The sequence below is a fragment of the Microtus pennsylvanicus genome, chromosome 9 (genome assembly GCF_037038515.1).
Source record: "Microtus pennsylvanicus isolate mMicPen1 chromosome 9, mMicPen1.hap1, whole genome shotgun sequence".
In the NCBI taxonomy this organism is placed as follows: Eukaryota; Metazoa; Chordata; class Mammalia; order Rodentia; family Cricetidae; genus Microtus; species Microtus pennsylvanicus.
The window spans coordinates 69,089,655-69,115,563 of NC_134587.1; the positions used below are offsets into that span (position 1 = coordinate 69,089,655).

General features: G+C 42.2%; 2 protein-coding genes and 1 pseudogene across 2 annotated transcripts; all 3 read right to left on the reverse strand.

Moving 5' to 3' along the window:
* Positions 1-1,980: 1,980 nt before the first annotated feature.
* Positions 1,981-6,855, reverse strand: LOC142857691 (uncharacterized). Its single transcript, XM_075986421.1, has 2 exons — positions 3,799-6,855; positions 1,981-3,571 (listed from the first exon to the last, which is right to left on the reverse strand). The coding sequence occupies exons 1-2, from the start codon at positions 6,852-6,854 to the stop codon at positions 3,529-3,531; spliced, it is 3,099 nt and encodes a 1,032-aa protein (XP_075842536.1). The 5' UTR covers position 6,855; the 3' UTR covers positions 1,981-3,528.
* Positions 6,856-6,864: 9 nt separating this feature from the next.
* Positions 6,865-25,897, reverse strand: Bag4 (BAG cochaperone 4). Its single transcript, XM_075986424.1, has 5 exons — positions 25,550-25,897; positions 18,690-18,794; positions 12,515-12,769; positions 10,484-10,735; positions 6,865-9,148 (listed from the first exon to the last, which is right to left on the reverse strand). Exons 1-5 carry the CDS (start codon positions 25,820-25,822, stop codon positions 8,663-8,665), a joined length of 1,371 nt encoding a protein of 456 aa, XP_075842539.1. The 5' UTR covers positions 25,823-25,897; the 3' UTR covers positions 6,865-8,662.
* On the reverse strand, positions 16,876-18,491 carry LOC142856690 (electron transfer flavoprotein subunit alpha, mitochondrial pseudogene; annotated as a pseudogene).
* Positions 25,898-25,909: the final 12 nt, after the last annotated feature.

The window sequence follows — 25,909 nt, forward strand, 5'->3', positions numbered from 1 at the left end:
ACTGGGGCTGAAGAGATAGCTCAGCAGTTAAGAGCACTGGCTGCGGAGAGAATTAACTGTTCTTCAAGAGGTCCTGAGTTCAATTCCCAACAACCACATGGTGGCTCACAACCACCTATAATGAGATCTGGTACCCTCTTCTTGCCTGCCCAGGCAGAAGATTGTATACATAGTAAATAAATAAAATCTTTAAAAAAGGCCGGGCGGTGGTGGCGCACACCTTTAATCCCAGCACTCGGGAGGCAGAGGCAGGCGGATCTCTGTGAGTTCGAGACCAGCCTGGTCTACAAGAGCTAGTTCCAGGACAGGCTCCAAAACCACAGAGAAACCCTCGAAAAACCAAAAAAAAAAAAAAAAAAAATCTTTAAAAAAATCAAGATAGTATCACATGATATAAAGGTGTAGATTTTTTTTTTTTTTGGTTTTTTTCGAGACAGGGTTTCTCTGTGGCTTTGGAGCCTGTCCTGGAACTAGCTCTGTAGACCAGGCTGGTCTCGAACTCACAGAGATCCGCATGCCTCTGCCTCCCGAGTGCTGGGATTAAAGGCGCCCGGCCAAAGTGTAGATTTCTAAAATGAATATCCCCCCATAAGTAAAGATAGACCCACACCAAAGCTACACTGCTACATCTCATTACAAAAAAAAATTTTTTTAAAGTTACAAGCTTCTGGAAATAAAAACTGGGTCTTGCCAGGTGGTGGTGGCACATGCCTTTAATCCCAAAACTCGGGAGGCAGAGACAGGTGGATTTCTGTGAGTTCGAGGTCAGCCTGGTTTACAAAGGGCGTTCCAGAACAGTCATGGCTGTTACCCTGTCTCAATGTGCCCCCCCCCAAAAGAAATCAGCGATTTGACATGGGATGGTGGTGCACATCTTTAAACCCAGTACTCAGAAGGCAGAGGCAGGCTGATCTCTGAGAGTTAGGGGCCAGCCTGGTCTACAGAGTGAGTTCCAGGACAGCCAGGGCTACACAGAGACCCTGTGTAATTTGGAAACAAAACAGCAACAAAATCAGCGATGCATTTCAAGTGTATTTATATTGGAAAGTGGTTGCTGTGGGCAGTAGAGTTGGCTAAGCAGTTACTGCTCTTATTTATTTATTTATTTTAACTTCGTCTTATGTGCACTGGTGTGAAGGTGTCTGATTCCAGGGAACTGGAATTACAGGCAGTTGTAGGTTGTCATATGGGTGCTGAGAACAGAACCTGGGTCTTCTGCAAGAGCAGCCAGTACTCCAGCCCCTGCACTTACTGCTCTTACAGAGGACCTGGGTTCAATTCCCAGCCCTCACATGATGGCTAATAACTGCAACTCTAGTTCCACGGGATCTGATGCCTTCTGACTTCCAAGGGCAACAGGCACACAACATGGAACATATATACATGCAGGCAAAACTCTCAGACACATAAAATAACTTGATTTTTAAAATACTTCTTTTGAATGTGGGAGGGGCATGCTATGATGTACAAATAAAGTCAGAAGGAAACTAGTTTCTCCCCCGTGTGGACCCTGGGCATTCAGCTCAGGTCCTCAGGTTTGGTGGCAAGTGACTTTCCCTGCGGAGCCATTTCAGTGGCCCTAAACTCATGAGGCAGACCTTAATGAGTTCAAGGCCAGCCGGGTCTACAGAGTTCCAGGACAGCCAGGACTGTCTTGGAACAAAACAAAAACAAAGAAAAAGCAAAGAAAGCTCTATCAACTATCTACCCTCACAAGGTTTTTTAATAGACAACTTAATCTATGCCCTTCAACCTAAAAAAAATCCAATTAACTTAAAGGTTATTTATGTCAACTAACTAAAGCATTGTTTTCAAACCCCTTTCCTTTACTGTTGGTTGTTTTTGTTTCTACAAACCTTATTTTTAGAAGCACTTTAAACAAGCATGCACAAACAGAATGATGCTCAGAGACTTCCTTAGAGCTGACTGGTTAAGTGTTTATATTGGGATTTTACCTGAACAAAGGGTTAGAAAACAGTGTTTATCATGCCAGGTGTAGGTAACTTTATTCAAGATTTGACAAAAATGACCCCCAAAGTAATATAAATTTAGACACCTTAAAAAAGTCTAGATGTAAAATTTCAAAAGAAAATTGTTTCAGTTTCAAATCAATTTTAAGTCAAAAGTCAGATAAATTTTACAAATCATAAATACTATTTTCATCTTAAATTCATTATATTTCAAAAGACAAGTCACCAACATTGCTTTTTTCTTTGATACTGGCCATTTGGAATCAATTAACACGATTTATATCTTTAAGTTTTGAGTTTGTACCTATCCTGAATATCTTGATATAATTAAAAATATAAATCCAGAATCCACAGTTCTTCCTTCCAGAAGAATTCCAATTATTAAATATAGAAGAAATGAAACAAATAGAAAAATCACCATTTGAACGCCACAGTAGTAAATGCCACAAGCAAGATCTGCCAGGAGATAGTAGGAGAGGCAAACTCTAAGCAAAACAGGACATTTGCATAGTCTCAAAGTATCTCTAGCAAATACTCAGTAATTACAAAGGAAAGCAGGGTAAGCTTACAGTGGAGCATCCTAGAGACACCACCTCAGCAGAGTGCTCAAAGGGAAGCACACTGGAAACACACGATGACACCAGCTATCCTTATGGTACAGCGCCACGGAGTGGAGACAACTGAGACAACTAGATGCGAGATGGGATCCAGAATGGTTAAAAGGATGCTAATAAAAAGATTAATAAAATATCTACTTTTAGCTTGCTATTGTAGCTAATATTAATAGCACTATAAAAGATGAACTCTTAATTTTGACAAATGCTTTCGTTAGGTAAGATGTCAAAACAAGGGAAAGGTAGATGGAGGGCACACGGAAGCACTGCTATGTTTACAACTCTTCTGTAAGTTTAAAATCATGTTACTAGTTCAAAAAATAACTTAAGATATATACACATATATGTACATTTGTGTATAATGTGTACAATATGTAAAAATGAAGGATGTGCAGAAATTGGCATGTTGGGCAGTGTAATGTGTTCTGAATCAGTCACTGTCTTGTTGGCAACACAGCTTTAAGGTTTCTCCTCTTAAACTTTTAAATGTAATTGTCATATTTTTATAGAAAACGTTTGAGGGGTGGCTAGGCCTCACTACTGGCTAGCCTGTGTAGACCAAGATGGTCTCAGAATCAGAGATCCACAGACTTGCCTCAGAATGCGAGGGTTACAGGTACGTGCCACCATGTCCAGCTTAGAAGCCCTTTAAAAACATTTCTGTATTAGGCCAAAAGGAAGAGAATCAGGGCTATAGCTCAATATCAGTACAGTGCTTGCCTAGCATACATATAGCCCTGACTTTGATCCTCACCACCACAGAAACCAGGCCACACCTGCAATGGAAGGTGAGGCAGGAGCATCAGGACTTCTAGGTTGTCCTAGGCTACATACAAAGTTTAAGGTCAACCGGCATGACATTGTTCAAAAACAAAACTTGTAGATATAAAACACACATGTGAGCACACACATCCCACAGATAGTTAGGTGGGTATGTAGGATAGTTAGGTAGATAGGATAGGTAGGTAGGATAGATAGGTAAGATAAGTAGGTAGGTAGGATAGGTAGATAGGATAGGTAGGATCGATAGGTAGGTAGGTAGGATAGATACATAGGTAGGATCGATAGATAGGTAGATAGGTAGACAGGTAGGATAGGTAGATAGGTAGGATAGGTAGGTAGAGAGATAGATAGGTAGATAAATAGATAGGTAGATAGGATAGATAGGTAGGTAGGATAGATAGGTAGATAGGATAGGTAGATAGGTAGGATAGGTAGGTAGGTAGGATAGGTAGATAGGTAGGTAGGATAGGTAGATTGGTAGAATAGGTAGATTGGTAGGATAGATAGGTAGGATAGGTAGGATAGGCAGGTAGGATAGGTAGATAGGTAGGATAGGTAGATAGGTAGGTAGGATAGGTAGATAGGTAGAATAGGTAGATAGGTAGGATAGGTAGATAGGTAGGTAGGTAGGATAGGTAGGATAGGTAGGTAGGTAGGATAGGTAGATAGGTAGGTAGATAGGTAGGATAGGTAAGTAGATAGGTAGGATAGGTAGATAGGTAGATAGGTAGGATAGGTAGGTAGGATAGGTAGGTAGGTAGGATAGGTAGATAGGTAGGATAGGTAGGATAGATAGGTAGGATAGGTAGATAGGTAGGATAGGTAGGTAGAGAGATAGATAAATAGATAGGTAGATAGGATAGATAGGTAGGTAGGATGATAGGTAGATAGGATAGGTAGATAGGTAGGATAGGTAGATAGGTAGGATAGGTAGATAGGTAGGATAGGTAGATAGGTAGGATAGGTAGATAGGTAGGTAGGTAGGTAGGATAGGTAGATAGGTAGGATAGGTAGATAGGTAGGTAGGATAGATAGGTAGGATAGGTAGGTAGGTAGGATAGGTAGGATAGGTAGGTAGGTAGGTAGGATAGGTAGATAGGTAGGATAGGTAGATAGGTAGGATAGGTAGATAGGTAGGTAGGATAGATAGGTAGGATAGGTAGGTAGGTAGGATAGGTAGGATAGGTAGATAGGTAGGATAGGTAGGATAGGTAGATAGGTAGGTAGGATAGATAGGTAGGTAGGATAGGTAGGATAGGTAGATAGGTAGGATAGGTAGATAGGTAGGATAGGTAGATAGGTAGGTAGGTAGGTAGGATAGGTAGATAGGTAGGATAGGTAGATAGGTAGGATAGGTAGATAGGTAGGTAGGATAGGTAGGTAGGTAGGATAGGTAGGATAGGTAGATAGGTAGGATAGGTAGATAGGTAGGTAGGATAGATAGGTAGGTAGGATAGGTAGGATAGGTAGATAGGTAGGATAGGTAGATAGGTAGGATAGGTAGATAGGTAGGTAGGTAGGTAGGATAGGTAGATAGGTAGGTAGGTAGGATAGGTAGGTAGGATAGGTAGATAGGTAGGTAGGATAGGTAGATAGGTAGAATAGGTAGATAGGTAGGATAGGTAGATAGGTAGGATAGGTAGGATAGGTAGATAGGTAGGTAGGATAGGTAGATAGGTAGGATAGGTAGATAGGTAGGATAGGTAGATAGGTAGGATAGGTAGGTAGGATAGGTAGATAGGTAGGTAGGATAGGTAGGATAGGTAGATAGGTAGGATAGGTAGGATAGGTAGGTAGGTAGGATAGGTAGATAGGTAGGATAGGTAGATAGGTAGGTAGGATAGGTAGATAGGTAGGATAGGTAGGTAGGATAGGTAGATAGGTAGGATAGGTAGATAGGTAGGATAGGTAGGTAGGATAGGTAGATAGGTAAGATAGGTAGATAGGTAGGTAGGTAGATAGGTAGATAGGTAGGATAGGTAGATAGGTAGGATAGGTAGGATAGGTAGATAGGTAGGATAGGTAGGTAGGTAGAATAGGTAGATAGGTAGGATAGGTAGATAGGTAGGTAGGATAGGTAGATAGGTAGGATAGGTAGGTAGGATAGGTAGATAGGTAGGTAGGTAGGATAGGTAGATAGGTAGGTAGGTAGGATAGGTAGGATAGGTAGATAGGTAGGATAGGTAGATAGGTAGGTAGGATAGGTAGATAGGTAGGTAGGATAGGTAGATAGGTAGGTAGGTAGGATAGGTAGATAGGTAGGTAGGTAGGATAGGTAGATAGGTAGGTAGGTAGGATAGGTAGATAGGTAGGTAGGTAGGATAGGTAGATAGGTAGGTAGGTAGGATAGGTAGATAGGTAGGATAGGTAGGTAGGTAGGATAGGTAGATAGGTAGGTAGGTAGGATAGGTAGATAGGTAGGATAGGTAGGTAGATAGGTAGGTAGGTAGGATAGGTAGATAGGTAGGATAGGTAGGTAGATAGGTAGGGTAGGTAGGTAGGTAGGATAGGTAGATAGGTAGGATAGGTAGGTAGGTAGGATAGGTAGATAGGTAGGTAGGATAGGTAGATAGGTAGATAGGTAGGTAGGATAGGAAGGAAGGGTAGGTAGGTAGGTAGGATAGGTAGATAGATAGGTAGGTAGGATAGGTAGATAGGTAGGTAGGTAGGATAGGTAGATAGGTAGGTAGATAGGTAGGATAGGTAGGTAGGTAGGATAGGTAGATAGGTAGGATAGGTAGGTAGATAGGTAGGGTAGGTAGGTAGGTAGGATAGGTAGATAGGTAGGTAGGATAGGTAGATAGGTAGGTAGGATAGGTAGATAGGTAGGATAGGTAGGTAGATAGGGTAGGTAGGTAGGTAGGATAGGTAGATAGGTAGGATAGGTAGGTAGGTAGGATAGGTAGATAGGTAGGTAGGATAGGTAGATAGGTAGATAGGTAGGTAGGATAGGAAGGAAGGGTAGGTAGGTAGGTAGGATAGGTAGATAGATAGGTAGGTAGGATAGGTAGATAGGTAGGTAGGTAGGATAGGTAGATAGGTAGGTAGATAGGTAGGATAGGTAGGTAGGTAGGATAGGTAGATAGGTAGGATAGGTAGGTAGGTAGGATAGGTAGGTAGGTAGGATAGGTAGATAGGTAGGTAGGATAGGTAGATAGGTAGGATAGGAAGGAAGGGTAGGTAGGTAGGTAGGATAGGTAGATAGATAGGTAGGTAGGATAGGTAGGATAGGTAGGTAGGTAGGATAGGTAGATAGGTAGGTAGGATAGGTAGATAGGTAGGTAGATAGGTAGGATAGGTAGGTAGGTAGGATAGGTAGATAGGTAGGTAGATAGGTAGGGTAGGTAGGTAGGTAGGTAGGTAGGATAGGTAGATAGGTAGGTAGGATAGGTAGATAGGTAGGTAGGATAGGAAGGAAGGGTAGGTAGGTAGGTAGGATAGGTAGATAGATAGGTAGGTAGGATAGGTAGATAGGTAGGTAGCACATGTCTCTCACTATGGAGCCCTGACTGGTCAGGAACTCTCTGTAGACCAGGTTGACCTTGAACTCTAGAGATCTACCTGCCTCTGTCTTGATTAAAAATGTATACCACCAAATCAAATTTATACACTAATAAAATGTTTTAAAAACAGACTCCTGGATAAAATCATTATACTTGAATCACTTGTCCTTTTAGTTTTGAGACATGATCTCATGTGGCTCAGGGTGGCCTTGAATTGATGATGTAGCTGAGGATAATCTTAAGCTTGTAATCTTCCTGCCTCCACCTCCCAGTGCTGAGACAGGTATGTGCCACTATGCCTGGTTTATGCAATACTGGGAATTTAACGCTGGACTTCATGTACGTTAGGCAAACACTCTACGAATTTAACCACGTCCCCGGCCTCCATACAACATTTCCAACTACATTTCTACTCATGACACACTGGCATTGATTTGGTTCCCTGTGAGTAGAAGGGATGGCTATAGGTTTAGCATCACTAATATAAAGGCTTGCTAGTCTAGAAAACAAGTATCACTTTGATATTTTACTAAGAAACTGCTTTTGTTGCAAAAGCAGATACTGAATGCTAGACTCACTTTAGATTTAAAAGGTAAATTATTTACCTGTCTCTGTATAACAACATATATGGAAAAACAAGAAAGGCCCCTTTCTTAAACTTGGTTCCAAATAGACTGTTATTAATAATAACATCTTTCTTATGAAACAGGTAATTCTATGTAATTTATTCTATGAAATAAAGACCAGATTTAAAGAAAACAGTGAGTTTTCTACTTTAGCTATGGCTGACTCATTCCCTGAGCATGAATCTCCTTTTCCTTCTATCAGCTATAAACTGAGCTCAAATCTGTTTAACAGAAACTATAAAACGGAGAACAGTATTATTAAATAATCATATTTGTTGCTTTTTGCAGTCGCTATTTATACTAATTGTAGCATTTAGGTTTCATGTTTCTATGATAAGGCTCTCTATTGAAGCAGCAATAGCCAAAGATATTTTTCTTAAAAAAACAATTTCAAAACTGGATCTTTATCCAAATACAACAAAAAAGCAAAGAAGTAAAATATTCACAAACATAGTGATTCTATGTTAATGTAATTTCCAAAATCATCTTCCTGACTACTGTGAAAAGCAGAAGTGGAAGAACACTAACATAACATGCTACACAAGGAGAGATGTGGTTGACTTTAGGAGCCCACTACACACTGCAATATATTCAAGGCTGAAAGGATATGAATTTGATCAGAACTGCCCATTTATCTGGCTGCCAGTATTTGATTATTAAACATATTACTACAAAATGTACCAAGTAGAATAATATTACATTTGCGAACTGCAGATAATAAAACAGAGGTCCAAGAGTCTAAGCTATAATTTACACATGAAGTATATGCAGTCACAATGCACAAAAATGTGACAGTTTGGATGCTTACAAAACAGCCTGCTTGTCTCAGACTATGCACTGATAACCTGTTACATAAAGTCTATTTCCCTCCTGTTGATAAGAAGCAGCCTAGAGATGCCCATGGATTTTTTAAGGAGCAGGTCTACTTGGCAACATTGACAATTTCAGTTTCGTATTATGTTCAGTCATCTGAAAACCAAAAAGAATCCCATAATGTGTTCTTCCATTCTTCTGTCAGCTTTTCAATTTCTTTTCCTTCAGTTTGAAGTCAGAAGCTGGACTGTGTTGTTTCTTGTCACAACAGGCATTTAAAAGATGGTAACTAACCAAATTGAAGAGTTCTTTGGCCAAATTAGTAACAGGTTAACCCTTCATTCCAAATTATTTCATAATCCCTTTTTCTCTAATTTCTCCAGTATGGCCTGAATCTTACAGACAGCCTCTTTTCTGGCCTGTCGGACAGAGTCCTGGCCCCCAGTCTCGACAGAATCCAGTTCTAAAAGCTCCTTTGTCAGCATTTCTTCCAGAAGCCAGTAAGCTTTGTCTGTTTTTTTCCCCACAAACTCTTCTACTTCTTGCTCAAGATACTGGACCTTCTCCAGCACATGTATGATTTTTTTAATACTTGGAGGCGTGCTTTCATCTGAAGAGAAACACTCTTCAGGGAGATTATTACTCTGAACAGGATTGCTGGGATGGTCACTGGTGGCATTACCGTACAACTGAGGTTCAGCACTATACTGGACTTGAGAATCCAAAAGGTCTGAATTATCACTGTTCATGACTCCCGAAGATTCATACTGATGGACACTGCAAGGAAAGCTGTGCCGGTTCATGCCTGGACCCGACTGGTTATAGGAGTAGGAGGAGTCCTTGGAATGGGAAGACAGAAAAGAGAAACAAAAGCTGTTTCAATGGGAAGCCATCAGTATTAAATGTTAGTACACATCTTCCCCAAACAAGAATGTACTTGAAAAGATTTCCACCAATAAAACTGACTCCCACCTTAATCACTGGAGAAAAACACTGTTAAGATAAAAAGGGGAAACCCTTTCAAGTAAAAGGCACAGAATTCCTAAATATGATGATTGGAATCTCCCTTGATGCAAGCCACTTTTGTGAACACTGCACAATTAATCTTATTACCTCACAATTCATCCAGTGACTTCATAGTTAGTATTCCTCCTCAAATAGTAAAAGCCTCAGAACACAGTCAAAAGCAGTGTTCTGCCTGTGGCTTATGTAAACCCTGAGTGCTGTAGTACTTTACACTGCTTCTCATCTTCTCTCCACATATCATGAGAGGTTGTAAAAATACATCCTTTGATTCTATCTAATATTCAGATAGTATCACAGTACAAAATAATTTTTTGTCTTTTAAAAAAGATATGGTGCTGGAGAGATGGCAAGCAGTGAAGTATAGCATGAATACTAATTGTTCTTAAGAGGCGATCCTGTCCTCAAGACTGTCTTCTGTGACTGCAAGGGTGATCCTCAGACTGCACTGAGCTCCTGTCTCCTCCCACCTTATATTCCTCTCTCCGCCCAGCCATATCACTCCTGTCTCCACCTCCTTAGTGCTGGGATTAAAGGCAGGGGATCCCAAGTGCTGGGATCACCTTTGTGTGAGCTCTGTTTTTCTTTTAGACAGATACAATCTTGGCAGCCCAGGGAGGCATTGAACTAACAGAGATCCATCTGCTTCTGTCTCCCGAGTCCTGGGATTAAAGGTGTGTATCACCATTCTCTGGTCTCTAGTGGATAGCTCTACACTCTCATCTTCAGGCAAGCTTTATTTGTTAAACCACAAACAATCACTACAGTTAAGTACTGGCTGTTCTTCCAGAGGACCCAAATTTGATTATCAGTTGCCACACAGTAGCTCATAACTGTAACTTCATTTCCAGGGAATCTGGCCTCCAAGGGCTCCTGGCACACTCATAGTGCACAGACATATATGCAGCCAGTACATCTAGACATATAAAAAAAATAGAAAAGTATAAAAAAGAACCTTAAAAAAAAATCCCCAAGCAATAATGCTTATGAGAAAAAAACCCAAAACATAAATTAAGCTGAAATAATGCTGTAGGGTAGTAATCAGCTTTTTTTGACTTAGTTTCCATTTACCATGGGCAAATACAGATGTGTCATCTTGTATTCTCTTAATACCCAGACAGCAAAGGACCAGCATTTGGAAGGAACCCTACCTTCGGTTGTTGGGGTGGTGGTGAAGGAGGTGGCTGAGGAGAACTGTTGCCAGGCCAGGGTGAAGCACTTTCCGTCATGTACAGATTCCCAGGTGGGGCTGAGGGTGCAGCTGAAGGCCAGGGATAACGGGCCCCCATCCCATAAGCACCAGAAGCCCATGCGTCATCTTGTGGTCTTACAGTTGCTCCTGACGGTGGCACAGTGCGGTTACCATCCCCATAGGGATAATGGGGCAAGGTCATTGCAGGGTTCTAGAGTGGGAAAAACAAATATGCTGGTATGCTGGTTGGTCGCTGCTTAGAAAACCAAAGCAAAACTTAAAGTAATAAAAATAGCATCAACAGATCTTGAGCTGATAGTAACTCATAAATCAGTTACCAAACATTCTTCACACCTGAGAACCCTAACTCTAAAGCCACAAAGGAAAGAGCTGGTAAAGACTCGAGAGTAGGATTTAAAATTCACTGGATGAAGCATGTATTTTCCAAAACCACTACAGACAAACAAATCCATACGGTAATACGTTATAAACACGAAGACAGCTGACTTCTCAAAACAACAGAAATAGGCCGGGCGGTGGTGGTGCACGCCTTTAATCCCAGCACTAGGGAGGCAGAGGCAGGAGGATCTCTGTGAGGCTAGCCTGGTCTACAAGAGCTAGTTCCAGGACAGGAACCAAAAGCTACGGAGAGGGGCTGGAGAGATGGCTCAGTGGTTAAGAGCATTGCCTGCTCTTCCAAAGGTCCTGAGTTTAATTCCCAGCAACCACATGGTGGCTTACAACCATTTGTAATGAGGTCTGGGGCCCTCTTCTGGCCTGCAGACATACACACAGACAGAATATTGTATACATAATAAATAAATAAATATTTTGAAAAAAAAAAAAGGCTACGGAGAAACCCTGTCTCGAAAATCCAAAACAAACAAACAAACCAGAAATAAACGTGATATGTTATTTTTATTTATTTAATTTTTAAAAGTTTTTAAGACAGAGTTTATCTATGTAGTCCTGGTTGTCCTAGAACTAGCTCTGTAGACCAGGCTGGTCTTGAACTCACAAAGATTCACCTGCTTCTGTTTCCTGAGTGCTGGGATTAAAGGTGTGTACTACCACCATCCAGCCCAACATGGTATATTAGCATATAATATAAACCTAACAGCACTGGAAAAGATTAAGTTAGGGAAAGTTTAGAACAATAACTAAAGATTTATTTTATTACAAAAGTTATATAGGGACTGCATAAATGTATCAGTGGTTAAGAGCATATACTGCTCTTCTAGAGGACTCTGAGTTCAAGTCCTAGATACCATGTCAGATGGCTCCCAAACCTGTCCAGTTCCAGGGTTCTCACACCTCTGGCCTTTGTGAGTACCTGCATTCACATGTAAATATACAAACACACACGTTACTAAAAATAATGAAAATGGGGTGGGACAAAAGAGGAGCCAGGTATGGTGGCATATGTCTTTAGTCCCGGTACTCAGGAAGTAGACGCAGACAGACTGCTATGAGTTTGAGGCCAGCTTGGTCTATATAGGGAGTTCCAGACATCCAGGGCTACATACTGAGACCTGGTCTCAAAAAGAAAGGAAGGAAGGAAGGAAGGAAGGAAGGAAGGAAGGAAGGAAGGAAGGAAGGAAGGAAGGAAAAAAGAGAGAATACCCCACAAGCCGTCTTCTGACTTCCACACATGGCTGTGGTGCGTGTCTCATCCCCCAACCCCCACCATGCACACACATAATAAATATAACTTAGAATTTAAAAGAATTATGACATTTTTAAGGTATCTTTGGTCAAAAATAGAAAATTTTCTGAACATCTACGGTCTTTTCTTTTTTGTTTTGTTTTTGAGACAAGGCCGCATGGCCTTGGGTGATCTCGAACTCTGCCTCCGGAGAAGTGGAGTTAAAGGTATACACATCATGCCTGGCTCTAGCTGTTTTCTTAAACTGGTACTCATGTAGATAAATAATTTTCCACTGTTTACAATTCAGAAGCAGGTATTTTTTCCTGTCAGAAAACTGTTTACCTGTGAAGCAGGATATCCTGGAACCTGACCCCTGAGTGGAGGTGCTTCTGTCTGACAGTCCTGCTGGGAATATATCCAACGAGAGACTGGGGTTGGGCTGTTACCAGGGGATCGGTAAGTGCTTGGAACTTCTGTAGAGTAACTGCTTTGAGTATAGCCAGGAACATAATAAGCCCCAGAGTATGAGGCAGTATTTGGTCCAGGACCAGGAGGGTATGGTGAACCATATGCTCCGTTCGTATAAGAATTCAAACTCTGAAAAACAGGAGAATCAGAGAGGAAGAAAGATGAATGAGTTAAAGGCTGAAATGCACTTAATGTCCAGGCTTGAAACTTTAGGAAGTAAAGCTATCAGCAACTGAGGGAATCTAAGCTACCACAGCAGTCTATGAAGCACTCCTTCTCCTCTCTGTTGTAACCACAAGCCATGTACTGAACTCAGGCTGTGACTCTCAGTTAGGCTGCATCAGTAGAAGAATATATTGAGGACAGATGGAGTGGCAAAGCAGCGGCCTTCTCAAACATTTCCTTAATTCTAATTCACAGTTACATCTGCCAGCAGAGAACCTGTATCCACAGAAGGCAATTCAAAGAAGACTGGGGGACTAGCTAGAGGAAAAGGAAATATCACTATATAATAGAAAGGATAGAAAGAGACTCTCTAATTACTTAGTTTTAGTTTCTCTAACAGGAAAATGAAGAGCCTAGACTTACCTTGCAGGATTACGGAGAAAACTAAGTGAGATAACAAAAACAAAGGACTCAGTAGGCACACAATATGCTCAATAACAGTGAGTACATTGCTGTAAGTGTTATGATGAGTTTAAGAAACCAACCCAGGTCTGATTCTACAGTCCATATTGAACAATGAAACTACCCTGCTTCCCAGATAACACCAACAACAGAAATCAGAAACTCCTCAGTATACTGTTTACTAGTATGATTGTGGACTAACCCCTCGCCCAGGCCAGACAAGTGTGCTACCCTAAGGTACATGGTCAGTCCCTTTCCTGTAGTTTTAAATCACCTAGCAAGACAATTACATTGCTGATATATAGAATCCTGCTTAATACTCCAAATAAAATGAAAAGCTAAGCCAAAAGCTTAAACCATTACTTTAATGTGTGTGTGCACGTGTGTATGTATCCCATATGATAATAACTAAACAGATAAAAAAATTCTTTTTTTTACAAAGTTCTTAAAAAATTGTTTATATTTATTTCATGCACATTGATGTTTTGCCTGTATATATGTCAGTACTGAGGGTGTTGGATCCCCTGGAACTAAGTTACTGACAGCTGTGAGCTGCCATGTTGGTGCTGGAACTAAATCAGGTACAAGAGCACCCACCCAGTCCTCTGAGCCATTTCTCCAGCCCCAAGGATTATTATTTGAAGGAATTTTATTCAATTTATTGTTAGAAACAAGTAGATTTAATTTTAGAACTGTTTCCTGTAAGAATTTTTTTTTGAGCTAGGTCTCATGTAGTTTGACTGGCCTGGAACTTGCTATGTAGACAGGGCTGGCTTTGAACTCAGAGATCCTTCTGCCTCTGCCTCCTGGCTACTGGGACTAATGGTGTGTGCCATCCCTCAGCCAGGTTGCAGCAGCTGCTCAGGGTCTGTGTCCTAGTCTTGTTCTCCTGTCTCAGTGGAGGCAGGCCTCCGTGGCAGACACACTCCACCAGTACATCAGACAAGCCAGAAGCACCTCAGCTTGATTCCTCTCTTCACATTCATTGAAGCAGGAGGAAGTAGGGCAGCACTGTATGCACTGTACAGTCCAGATGTCAGCTGGGGCAAGAAAAATTACCCAGAACCTCAGGACAAACTCGGTCCTAATAAACAGTATAAATCCTACTCAGTGAAACTAAAGAACCATGGAGTTCACCACAGAGCTGCTTATAATCAAGGTCTTTCAGGAGCCATCTGCACAATTTCCCACTTATCCAGGAAACACTCCTCTGCATGCAGAAAATCATGTTGGTTTTTTAGAATTTATTACACTGATGAATAAATCTTCCAAACTTGATATATGTCATTATTTAACACTGAAAATGCACATGGGCCTTTATTAGCTAGGATGTAGGGAATATATTACTAGAATTTAAAGAAGAAGAAAAAAAGCTGTGTGCCACCATGCCTGGTCTTATTATTTTCCTTTTTTTGAAATAAGGTTTCTTTGTGTGTAGCTCCGGCTGTCCTGGAATATGCTCTGTGGACTAGGCTGACCTCAAACTTACAGAGATCTATCTGCCCCTGTCTCCCGAGATTAAAGGCGTGTGCCACCACTGCCCGACCTTATATGACAGTGCGGGGGGGGGGGGGGGGGGAGCGGGGGGAGGGGAGCGGGGGAGGGGAGCGGGGGGGGGCTATGTGTACATATACTATGGCACACACACTGAACCCAGAGGACACCTGGTGAGAGTTGTCTCCTCCACCATGTGGGCTCCAGGAACTGAACCTGGGTAACAAGGTTACCCACTGAGTTATCTTGCTGGCACTCCTTTGTAAAGTTTTAATCCCGATGTGTGTATTAGTCACCTTTCTATTGCCGTGATAAAACACTATTACCAAGACACTGAAGAGGAGAGCTTATGTGGGTGTTTGGTTCCAGAGGGTGACTCCACTGTGTGAGTCCACACAGTGTGTGAGTCCACAGTCCACACTGTGGTGGAGCAGAGGCACAGAAGCTGGAGCAGTAAGCTGAGAGCTATAATCTTAAACTATAACACAAAACAGAAAGAGTGAGCTCAGAGTGGCTCAAACCTTTAAACCCTCAAAGTCCTCCCCAGTGGCATACTTCCTTAAGCAAGGCACACCTCTTAATAAATCTCCATAAGCAAGGCACACCTCTTAATAAATCTCCAAACAGTGCCACCAACTGGGGACCAAGTGTTCAAGGGTCAGAGCTATGGGGGAGAGTCTCATTTAAATCACCACAATATGGCAGGTTTTTGTTTCTATTTTTGTTGTTTTTAAATGCACATACTTAGGTTTATTTACAAGCAATAAAATATGCTATTTGGTATTTGCTTCAAAATACTGTAAGAAAATACTCCAAAGATAAAGGCGATAAGGTCAAGTGTTGAGACTTGTGGATGCTGAGAGAACATTTATTTCTACTTTTGTTTGAAATTTTCCTTACTATGAAAGAGTAGGAAGAAGAAGCTGGGACTGGTGGTCATAGGCCCATAAATAATTTCTGCACTCAAGAGTCAGAAAAAAAGGAAGTTCCTGTCACTGAGTCTGTAAGCTGCACACGACAGGCAGGCACAGAGTGTGCCACAGGGCAGCAGAGATGGCACAATGGGTAAAGTGCCTGTTTCGCAAGCCTGATGACGTGAGTTTAATCCCTAGATCCCAGTGAAAAGAGTTCCTGAGTCTTCTGACTTCCACAAGTGCACTATGACACACTCCACCCACACAGAACACACACACACAGAATACTAAAAACTGGAATAAAACATTTAAATGTTGTAGAATATTATTTTAAGGTGTGTTACATATGTTTATGCTCTGGAACATTTGTTTAGCTATGTAAAGATATGTTGCTTTTATTTTTGCTGCATTTGTTTAACTTTGTGGAGCTGTGATTCTTTGCCTGTCTAAAACACCTGATAATCTAAATAAAGAGTTGAATGGCCAATAGTGAGTCGGGAGAAAAGATAGGTGGGGCTGGCAGGCAGAGAGAATAAATAGGAGGAGAAATCTGGGAAAGGGAGAAGGAGGAGAGGCCAGTCATCCAGCCAGCCAAGGAGTGAGAGTGAAAGTAAGATATACAGATGTGGGGAAAGAAAAACGACCAGAGGCGAAAGGTAGTCAGGATAATTTAAGATAATAAAAGCCAGCAAGAAAAAGTCAAGCTAAGGCTGGGTATTTATAACTACGAATAAGCCTCTGTGTGTGATTCATTTGGGAGCTGGGTGGCAGGCCCCCCAAAAAGCCAAAGAGCAAAGAGCCAAATGAAGTAAGTGTAATATATATCTGCTTCAGGTGTATATAGATGACAAGGGAAAGGTTGAAGATAGATTCTCTTAATATACCTATATTAGGGCAGCACAAGCCGTCTTTCCTTATTTTTCAGTTTTGCTTATTATGTCTGTCTGTCCGAGAAGGGTCTTACCCTGGAATTCACTGTGAAGGCTCTGTTGGTGCTAAACTTGTGGCTCTCCTTATCTCTGGTCCTGCATCCCCCCCTATTTTGAGACAGGGTTTCTCTGTGCAGCCCTGGCTGTCCTGGAACTTGCTCTGTAGACCAGGAGGTTGACCTAGATAGAACTAACTCACAGAGATCTGCCTGTCTCTGCATCCAGAGTGCTAGGATTAAAGGCATGAGCCACCACTACCTGTACAGTTTTCTTAAGGCACGATCATGATTAATTTTTTCTTTAGTATCTCAGTCATCTTAGGAACCATTTTAAATAAATTTGTGAGTTTTCCATATCTGCCATTTGGAAAATTGGGTCTTCTGGGTCTTTGTTACCCGTTGTTCTTTATCCCAGCTAAATAACACTAGATGGCTCCAGCCATCCTGACGGCAGGATACAGTTCTGCTGCTATCATTCCTGTCTGACCAACCTGCATCAACAGCAGCATGGGGCATACCAACCGCACTATGCAGCTGCTTTGCCAATCATCTAACAACTTAAAACTCTGACCCCAGATGCCACCACTTTGGCACCAGTTAGTTCTAGTTTATCACTTCTCAATTTCTAGTCTAGACACTCTCATATTCAGGCTGGCAAAGAAGTTGGTGCCTTTTCTGAACCGGCAATACCTCCACCTGTTGCTGCAGCCTCAAAAATTGTTTCCTGAAAGTCAGATGGTGGTGGTGCATGCCTTTAATCCCAACACAGGCAGATTTCTGAGTTCAAGGCCAGCCTGGTCTACAGAGTGAGTTTTAGGAAAGAACCAGGGCTACACAGAAAAACCCTGTCTCAAAAAAAAAAAAAAAAAAACAACAAAACAACAACAAAAAAAAAACACCAACACAATAAGAAAGCTAAAAAAAAAAAAGCTTCCTGAAAAGAAAACATCTTCATTTTGTCATTATACTTCACTGTTTATAAAGCATTTCCTGCATAGATAGTGCTCATGAATGTGTCGTGTGACTTGATCTCAATGTCAGAAATTGGGGAATGTCAAGTTTGGGTGCTATCCTGGGCAAAAGGTTATTTCATAAGGCAGATGCAGACACTTCAGCATAGATGTTGTGTAACTGAACTTCTTCTGAGTTTCTGAAATCAATGGTGTTCGTTCCTCTGGAAGGAGGCCTTTGGATACATGATGCTAAGCCACCAGAGCTTTGCCATACCAGCTACTTTACAGAGATCTTATACCACTTTACCACACGTGGTTCCAATTACTAAGTGAGACCCTCTACCTCCAGGATCCTTGGCTGCAGAGATGCTAAAGAGTCACCTGCATATTTAGCTATCACCAAGGTATGGTAAAATCAGAGCGGTTCACACCAGACAAAACCCTAAAAGAGACAAGGGTGGGTGGACACAAACTCCCATCCTTTACCAGGAAGCTATCTGCAGTTGGTACCTGCTGGGAAAGGGGAAAATCAGTCTTCTTCAAGGGAGTGATACCGGTTCATCAACCACACTCCAGGGCAGGTCCAATGTCCAGGAGTACTGGCCAACACAGTCCTGGTTTTTGGTGTGTGTACTTTCATTTTGGGTTTTTGTTTTGTTTTTGTCTTATTGGTATGTTTTTATTTTCCTTTTGGTTTTCTGTTTGCTTATTTTTTGTTTTTGAGAGAAAGAACAAGAAGTTGGATGCATAGGGAGGTAGGGAGATCTGAGAAGATTTGGGCAACAGAAAGGAATATGATCAAAATATATTCGATGAAAAAAATTTAGTAAAATTAAAAAAAAAGGAAAATGTCATAATTAAACCCATTATTATATATACTTAATACACGCTAATTTTTAAATTTAAGTTTGCCAGAGTACTTACCTAGTGTTCATGAAGCCCTGAGTTTGATCCCTAATACTGAATAAAACTGGGTGTGGTAGCAGGGCCTATCCTAGCTCTTAGGAGATAGAGCCACTCGGATCAAGAAGTCTAAGGTCATCCTCAACTACATACCATTTCAGGCCATCCTGTGATACATAAATCTGTCTTAAAAGAAGAAAAGACAGAAAAATCTCAATTTTCAACCATACCTGGCCTTGTAACTCTGGTCTTACTGGATATGCACTTGGATACGGGGCCCTCGGTCGCACAGAATTCCAGTAGTTAGAATTATAGCCAGGATATGGTGACTGTTCCTAAGGAAAAAGGGAAAACAAGTTAATTTTAAAAGCATTCTTTCCTTAATTGATGCCTTCTCCAGCTGGCCTCAAACTTGCAATCCTCCTGCCTCTGCCTTCCCAGCTAGAATTACAGGTGTGCATTACCATGTCCGATTCACTTTTTTTGTTGTTTTGTTTGTTTTTGTTTTTCGAGACAGTTTCTCTGTGTAACAGCTCTGGCTGTCCTGGAACTCATTCTATAGACCAGGTTGGCCTTGAACTTACAGAGATCCTCCTGCCTCTGCCTCCTGAATGCTGGGATTAAAAGCATGCACCACCACCACCTGGCCCAATTCACTCTTAATAATGGTTAGATAGCAAAAATAGATACCTCTAACAAGAGGCAAGATAATAGGAACCAAAAAGAAAAACAGACAAAAAAAGGAGATATAAAGCCACTACAATCATTATTACACTTAAAAAGATAAAGTACAAAGTAAATCACATGCCCCAGAACAGAACAACCATTGAACAGCTGTAAAAGACTGGTCTTAAGCATTATATACCACACACTGAAATGATAATAAAGGAATCTATGTCAAGATGACCAGGAAAACTATATACAGTAGTTTGCCTTTACTACCTCTTGCCAGTACATGTTGAGTATACCCAATCTGAAAACCTGAAACCCAAACTGCTTGAATTTTGGATATTTTGACCTCATGTCCTGATGCAGTCAAAATGCATGTAATGGGTAGGGGAACTGGCTGAGTGGCAGAGCACTTACCGAGCTCATTCAAGGCACAGCAAAACAAACAACAAAATGCAGGGGCATTAAAATGCTGTGTAGTTACCTTCAAAGTCATGTTTAAAAGTTGTACATAAATGAATTTTATGTTTAGATTTAGGTCTTGCCTTCAAAATAACTCATTATGTTTATACATATTATCTTTCAAAAATCTGAAACCTGAAATCCAAACATTTCAGATCTGAGATACTCAGCCTGGTTAACCAGTACAACATAAAGCTATGTGTCCCTATTTACTTACTTAACAACATTGGAACACGAAACTATTATTTCTCAAGTTTACTACAAGTACACAGATCTGGGTTTTTGGGTTTTTTTTTTGTATTCTAGTACTTTTTCCTATGGCCAAGATTTCTGCTTATGACCTATAACTTCAGTGCCATCAACTCATGTAGAACTATCACCACTGGAAGGAGTACATCTATCTGTGATGTTATCATCTTTTCAGGCTCTGTCTTCAAATAAGTTACAATAAGCCACTAAACTTTTCTTTTTTCTTTTCTTTTCTTTTTTTTGGTTTTTCGAGACAGGGTTTCTCTGTGGCTTTGGAGCCTGTCCTGGAACTAGCTCTGTTCTGTAGACCAGGCTGGTCTCGAACTCACAGAGATCCGCCTACCTCTGCCTCCCGAGAGCTGGGATTAAAGGCGTGCGCCACCATCGCCCGGCGCCACTAAACTTTTCTAAGAACCCTCCAGACCAATGCTCAAACCTTCCAACACACTAACTGTCTACTTTAGCCCAGGACGTGCTCATCACTCACCAAGTAAGTCTCTTTGCTTTGAACTTACAGCTAGTGTACTCTGCTTATAACAAACCATTTTTATTTCCTTTAAAGAGGAGGGTTTTTAATCTGTTAGTTTTTGTGGTTTGTTGGTTATGCTGGATTAACCCTGGAGTTATTGTAGGTCTACACTCTCTTCTATGAATTTAAATCATGAGTAAAGACACAAGAAGACAGGATTGAAACTGACTGCCCTAGAGGTGGTGATGCCAAGCCTGAACTCCTGAGCTCCACTTAGGGTCTGTCCTTCTAGCTGATTCTTCTTCTTTCTTTTTTAATATTTATTTATTTATTATGTATACAATATTCTGTCTGTGTGTATGTCTGCAAACCAGAAGAGGGCACCAGACCTCATTACAGATGGTTGTGAACCACCATGTGGTTGCTGGGAATTGAACTCAGGACCTTTGGAAGAGCAGGCAATGCTCTTAACCTCTGAGCCATCTCTCCAGCCCCCCATTTGTTATTTTTAATCTGAGACAGGGTTCTATGGAGTTGTCAGGCTAGTCTGAAAATTTCTATCCTTTCATCTTAAACTACCTGGAAAGACGGGCTTGCAGGCCCGTGCCAAGCAATCTGCTTGTTTTCATGTTATAGGAAACTGTAGGCACTCAGCACTGCTAACAATTAAAGACTCTTCAGTAGGCTCACTCTCTCACTCTCCAGGATGACTTCCTCTCTCTCTAAGTACATTGGGGTTGCTCACATGAGCATGGATAACTTAGCAGTGGCTACACCACTGAAGACCACCCCCATCCCTACCCCCAGCAACTGTTGACTGTCAATAGCGGCTTTGGAAGGGGTGGTGCTTCATCAGGGCTCTTACTAGCACCTGTTTATGGCCTGTAAATCCTCAGGAGTCTCTCCTCCATCTAGGATGGAGTGCTGCGAAGCCCCATCTTATGCAGGTCTTAGTTCAATGGTCACGTCACACCTAAATCAGAGTTCCTAACAGTCCTCTCTGCCTCTGCTCTCACCATCTTTCCATGCCCACTTCCACAATGTACTCGGAGCCATGGAAGGGGTAAAATGCACGACCCATTTAGGGTGAGCACTCCACAGTCACGTTTTCTCAGCACATCAATCAGTTATAAATCTCAGCACTCATCACCACCCACTACAATACATACACATAAACCTCACCCCCACCAGTGGTGGCGCACACCTTTAATCCCAGCACTTGGGAGGCAGAGGCAGGCGGACCTCTGAGATCAAGGCCAGCCTGGTCTACAAGTTCCAGGAGAGAGAAACCCTGTCTTGAAAACCAACACCAAAATCTCACCACCACCACCACTACCAACAACAGCAAACCTTTGACCAAATCTGAGAACAGCACAGAGCTATGAGCATTAACATAAATAACCTGAAGGAAGATCTTTGGTGGGCACAATCTGTCTGTTTAGCAAAACAACAGTAGTAGCAGTTTCCCCATCAGGGTCTATGACCTCCCCAGCCACAGGCTTTTGAACAAGCTTACAGTACTAGACACGAATTCTCTCCTGTAGAGTGGGACTCAAATACAAACTGGCCATCAACCCCACAACAGTCATGCCACTATCACAAGAGGGCACACTTTGCCAGGCAAGTTAGTGGTTTAGCTTGGGTCCATATCTGGTTAAGACATGATTTTTTTTCTCAGGCAGCCTGCACAGCAACTCAAGGCATTATAAAAGTAAGCCAGCAGAGAGAAAGCTTCCGGCTCAGTCTCACTTCAGTTTCTCTGTTCCGCAAACAAAGTATGTGGTGTCTTCAACAACAGGATTTTACCATCTAGTTCTGATGGTAAACAAGAGCAGTGGCAACAGGATTAGAAACATTACAAACAACATGTATGGATTATGCATCAAGTGTGTACCTGTGCCCTAAAAGGCCAGAAGGGGGCGTCAGACGACCTGGAACTAGAGTTACAGAAAGTTGAGCAGTCATGTGCACGCTGAATTGAACCCAGGTCTTCTGGAAGAATATCCAGTGCCTTAACCACAGAGCCATCTCGCCAGCCCTAGAAGTTGTTCTCTCAAAAAACTGGTGGAAACCTGAAAGTAGTGGTGCACGTCTTCAATCCCAGCACTCAGGAGGAGGCAGATCTCTGAGTGCAAGGCCAACCTGGTCTACGTATCTAGTTCCTAGACAGCAAGAGATAGAGAAACCCTGTCTCAAAAAACCAAAACCAAACAAACAAACCTGGTGAAAGTGGTAGATTTCCAATTTCCCCTCTGCTGTATTTAAATTCGTTAAATAAAAAACAAAAGAAAACAAACAAACAAACAAAGAAACCATGCAGGGTGGAACTCACCTAAAATATCAGCATTTGAGAGGTAGAGGCAGAAAGCTCAGAAATTCAAGATCATCCTTGGCCAGACAGTAAGTTTGGGGCCAGCCTAAGATACAAGAGACCCTCTCTTGGGAAAATGAATAGGTCAAGTCTTTTTTGAGTTCAGAGTAGCCCTTAATGCACTTAGTCCTATTGCTGTGCATGTGAACCAGCTAGGGAATCTTAGGAAGTTGAAGATCTGGAAGAGGAGAGATTCTGCATTTCAACAGTCTTGCAGAGATTAAAATTGCTGCCCACAGATCATACTTTGAGTAGATTTGTAGTTTCCTGAAGAGTTGCTGGTATAGATAGGTCACAGGTAGAATTATATTTATAATACACAAGGCCCTGGGCTCAAGTCCCAGCACTGGGGTTGGGGGAGAAAAAAAATTCCTATATCCTCTCCTTTCTTTCATGTGTGTGCGTACGCCTATTTGCATATGTGAGGACATTCATGTGCAGGGTGCACATGCATATAGAGGCCCAAGACTGATTCCCTCAATAGCTCTTCCACCTCACTCAATGAGGCATGGCCTCTCAATCAAAGTCAGAGTCCTCCCACATTGCTAGCTAGTCTTGCCAGCTAGCTAGTCTGGGGATCCCAACTCAACCTTCTAAAGCTGGAATTATAGATAACCCACTCAGCACTGACATGGGCCCTCGGGATCCAAAGTCCTGTCCTTACACTGCAAGACAAGCACCTTAGCCACAGAGTCACCTCTCTAGCCCGGTACTTGTTTTTAATTTCACAGATACATTGTGAAATTTAGTAAATTGTTAAAATGGATTTGGAAAAAAAATGCATATCTTTGATTTGTTTTTTTATGGCTATATAAGAAATTCTACCCTTGGGCTGGGCATGGTGACACACATCTTTAATCCCAGCACTCTGGAGGCAGAGGCAGGTGGATCTCTGGAGATCGAGGCCAGCCTGGTCTACAGAGCGAGTTATAAGGCAGCCAGAGCTACACAGAGAAACCCTATCAAAGAAAGAAAGAAAGGAAGAAGGAAGGCGAAAAAGAAATGAAATTACTACCCTTAACTTCTCAAGTTTCAGGATCATTACCCTGAGAAGTAAAGTTTAAATGACTCACAAATGCCCATTACACATTTCCAGTCTTATCTCAGAATACTCTAGCACATGTACAGCTTAACACCAACCAAACCTCACAATTTCTTATATGACATCAAACTTTACTTTTTCAAGTCTTTCCCTAACTTTCTATCTCAACCCCAGAAAACAGACTTTTAGTTTGATAATACAGCAAACTCAATAGAAGCCAGTCGACAGTTTAAAGATCAACTCCCTTGCCTCATCAACTGATCTTTAGTTTGGGTACTTAAAAGGCTGAGTACTTTACTAGACCATGGGAGTAAAGTCCAACAAACAGCCTACTGACTGATCAGTACAGAAAGTAGGGATTCTTCTTTATGTTAACGTCTTAATACTTCGTGTTTTTAATTCACTTTTAGAGAAATAATTAGTCCAGCCTTTTAAAATATACAATTCGGTGGTTGTTAGGGTGCTCAGAACTGTGAAGCCATTATCACTACTAACTTCAGAAGACTGTATCACTTTGGCACCACCTCCTTCCAGTCCCCAGCCCCCGCAGTCCACCAGTTGCTGTGGCATGACACATAAATGGAGTCACACAATATGAAACCCAGCCCTTGTGACTCGCTTTACTCACCATCCATGATCTAGTCAAGGTTCATCCATGTTGAAACAAAACTTTCTGGATATTATGTTCTAAAACATATGCCACGTTTGTTAATCCAGCCATCAGCTGATAACTATATAAATTACTTCCAATTTTTAGCCATTATGACTAATGATGTTTATGAAGATATACTAAAAATTTTTTATGTGGACATGTTTTCCATTTCTTTTTTGTCGTCGTTATTGTTCTTTGTTTGAGACAGAGTCTCACCATGTACTCTGACTGTCCTGGAACTATGTAGACCAGGCTAGCCTGCTTTTGCCTCCTGAGTGCTAGGAATAAAGGCGTGAGCCACCAATTGTTTTCCATTTCTTGAGTATGCTTAACAAGTGGATCTGCTGGATCATAAGCTAATTCTCTGCCACAAATTTTAGGAACGACCCAGTTATTACCCAAAGCACTGTAGTATTCTGCAATCCCATCGTTAACGTGTGAGAATTTTATAATTCATTTTCAGCAACTAAAGATGCTATGAAGGCCAAAAGATGTGTGCCACCATCCAATGATAGCTCCGTACATGGAGAAAACAGGAATACATTTTTGGCATGTATACAGATAATTAAATGTTACAGGTCCAACTAGATGAAGCAAGTTAATTTCTCAGAGCCTTCATTCAAAAATAGGGAGGCATCTGTCCTTCAGTCCTGTGATTAGACAGAACATAAAGGTACTTTGCAACATTGAATATTCGTGCTTCCATCCCAGGCAAAGATTTGGTGATAAGGGACTAAATGATTGGCCTCCCCCTCCCCACCCCACCCCGCCCCGTTCAGATCCCTTCCCCGCGGGAGGGGCTGCTGAGTAACGACTGGAGCTGCAGCTTCCCTAGCCACGCAGGATAAATTGTTACAGCCCGATCACTCTACCCTACGCTCTCGGGAGAGAGATCCTGCAGCCTGCTACCAAGCTTAAGAAGTCATCGCCGAATAATTTTCTGGTTTCCTTGGTGGTAACAGGCACACTTGACGATGGCCGAAGTGAAAACGAAGGGACAAATGGAACACAAGCATGTATCCCCTCACTTAACGTCTCCGATCTCTGTCTCCCCAGAAGAAGAAGAACAAATCAGAAACCTGAGTTGTAGCAAACCCTAAGTAGAGAACCCCCAATGGTCCTCACCTCCGCCCAAGACTTCCCTACCGGATCCCCGGGAAACACTGCGAAGCTTACCTGGTGTCCGCCACCGGCTCTACTCGGCTCTGCCCAGGCGCCTCCCGAGGGGTAGTAGGCATCGCCACCTGCGCCTTCTCCGGGCCAGGTGGTCTCGGCCGGGGCGCCCCCGCGCCCTCGCCAGGAAACTGGAGGCTGGGGTGGCTCGGGCCGAAGCGGAGGGTACAAGGGCGGAGGGACGTGCACCGGGACATCGCCTCCGCCGGGCCCATAGTAGCGGCCGTACGAAGGGCCGTCACTGGGGCCGTAGCCCGAGCGCCTCAGGGCCGACATGGGCTCCGCTGCCGCGAAGCGCTTCCCGCCCCCCACGGCCGGCCCATTGCGCAGGCGCCTGCGGGGGACAGCGACTGGCGGGCAGCG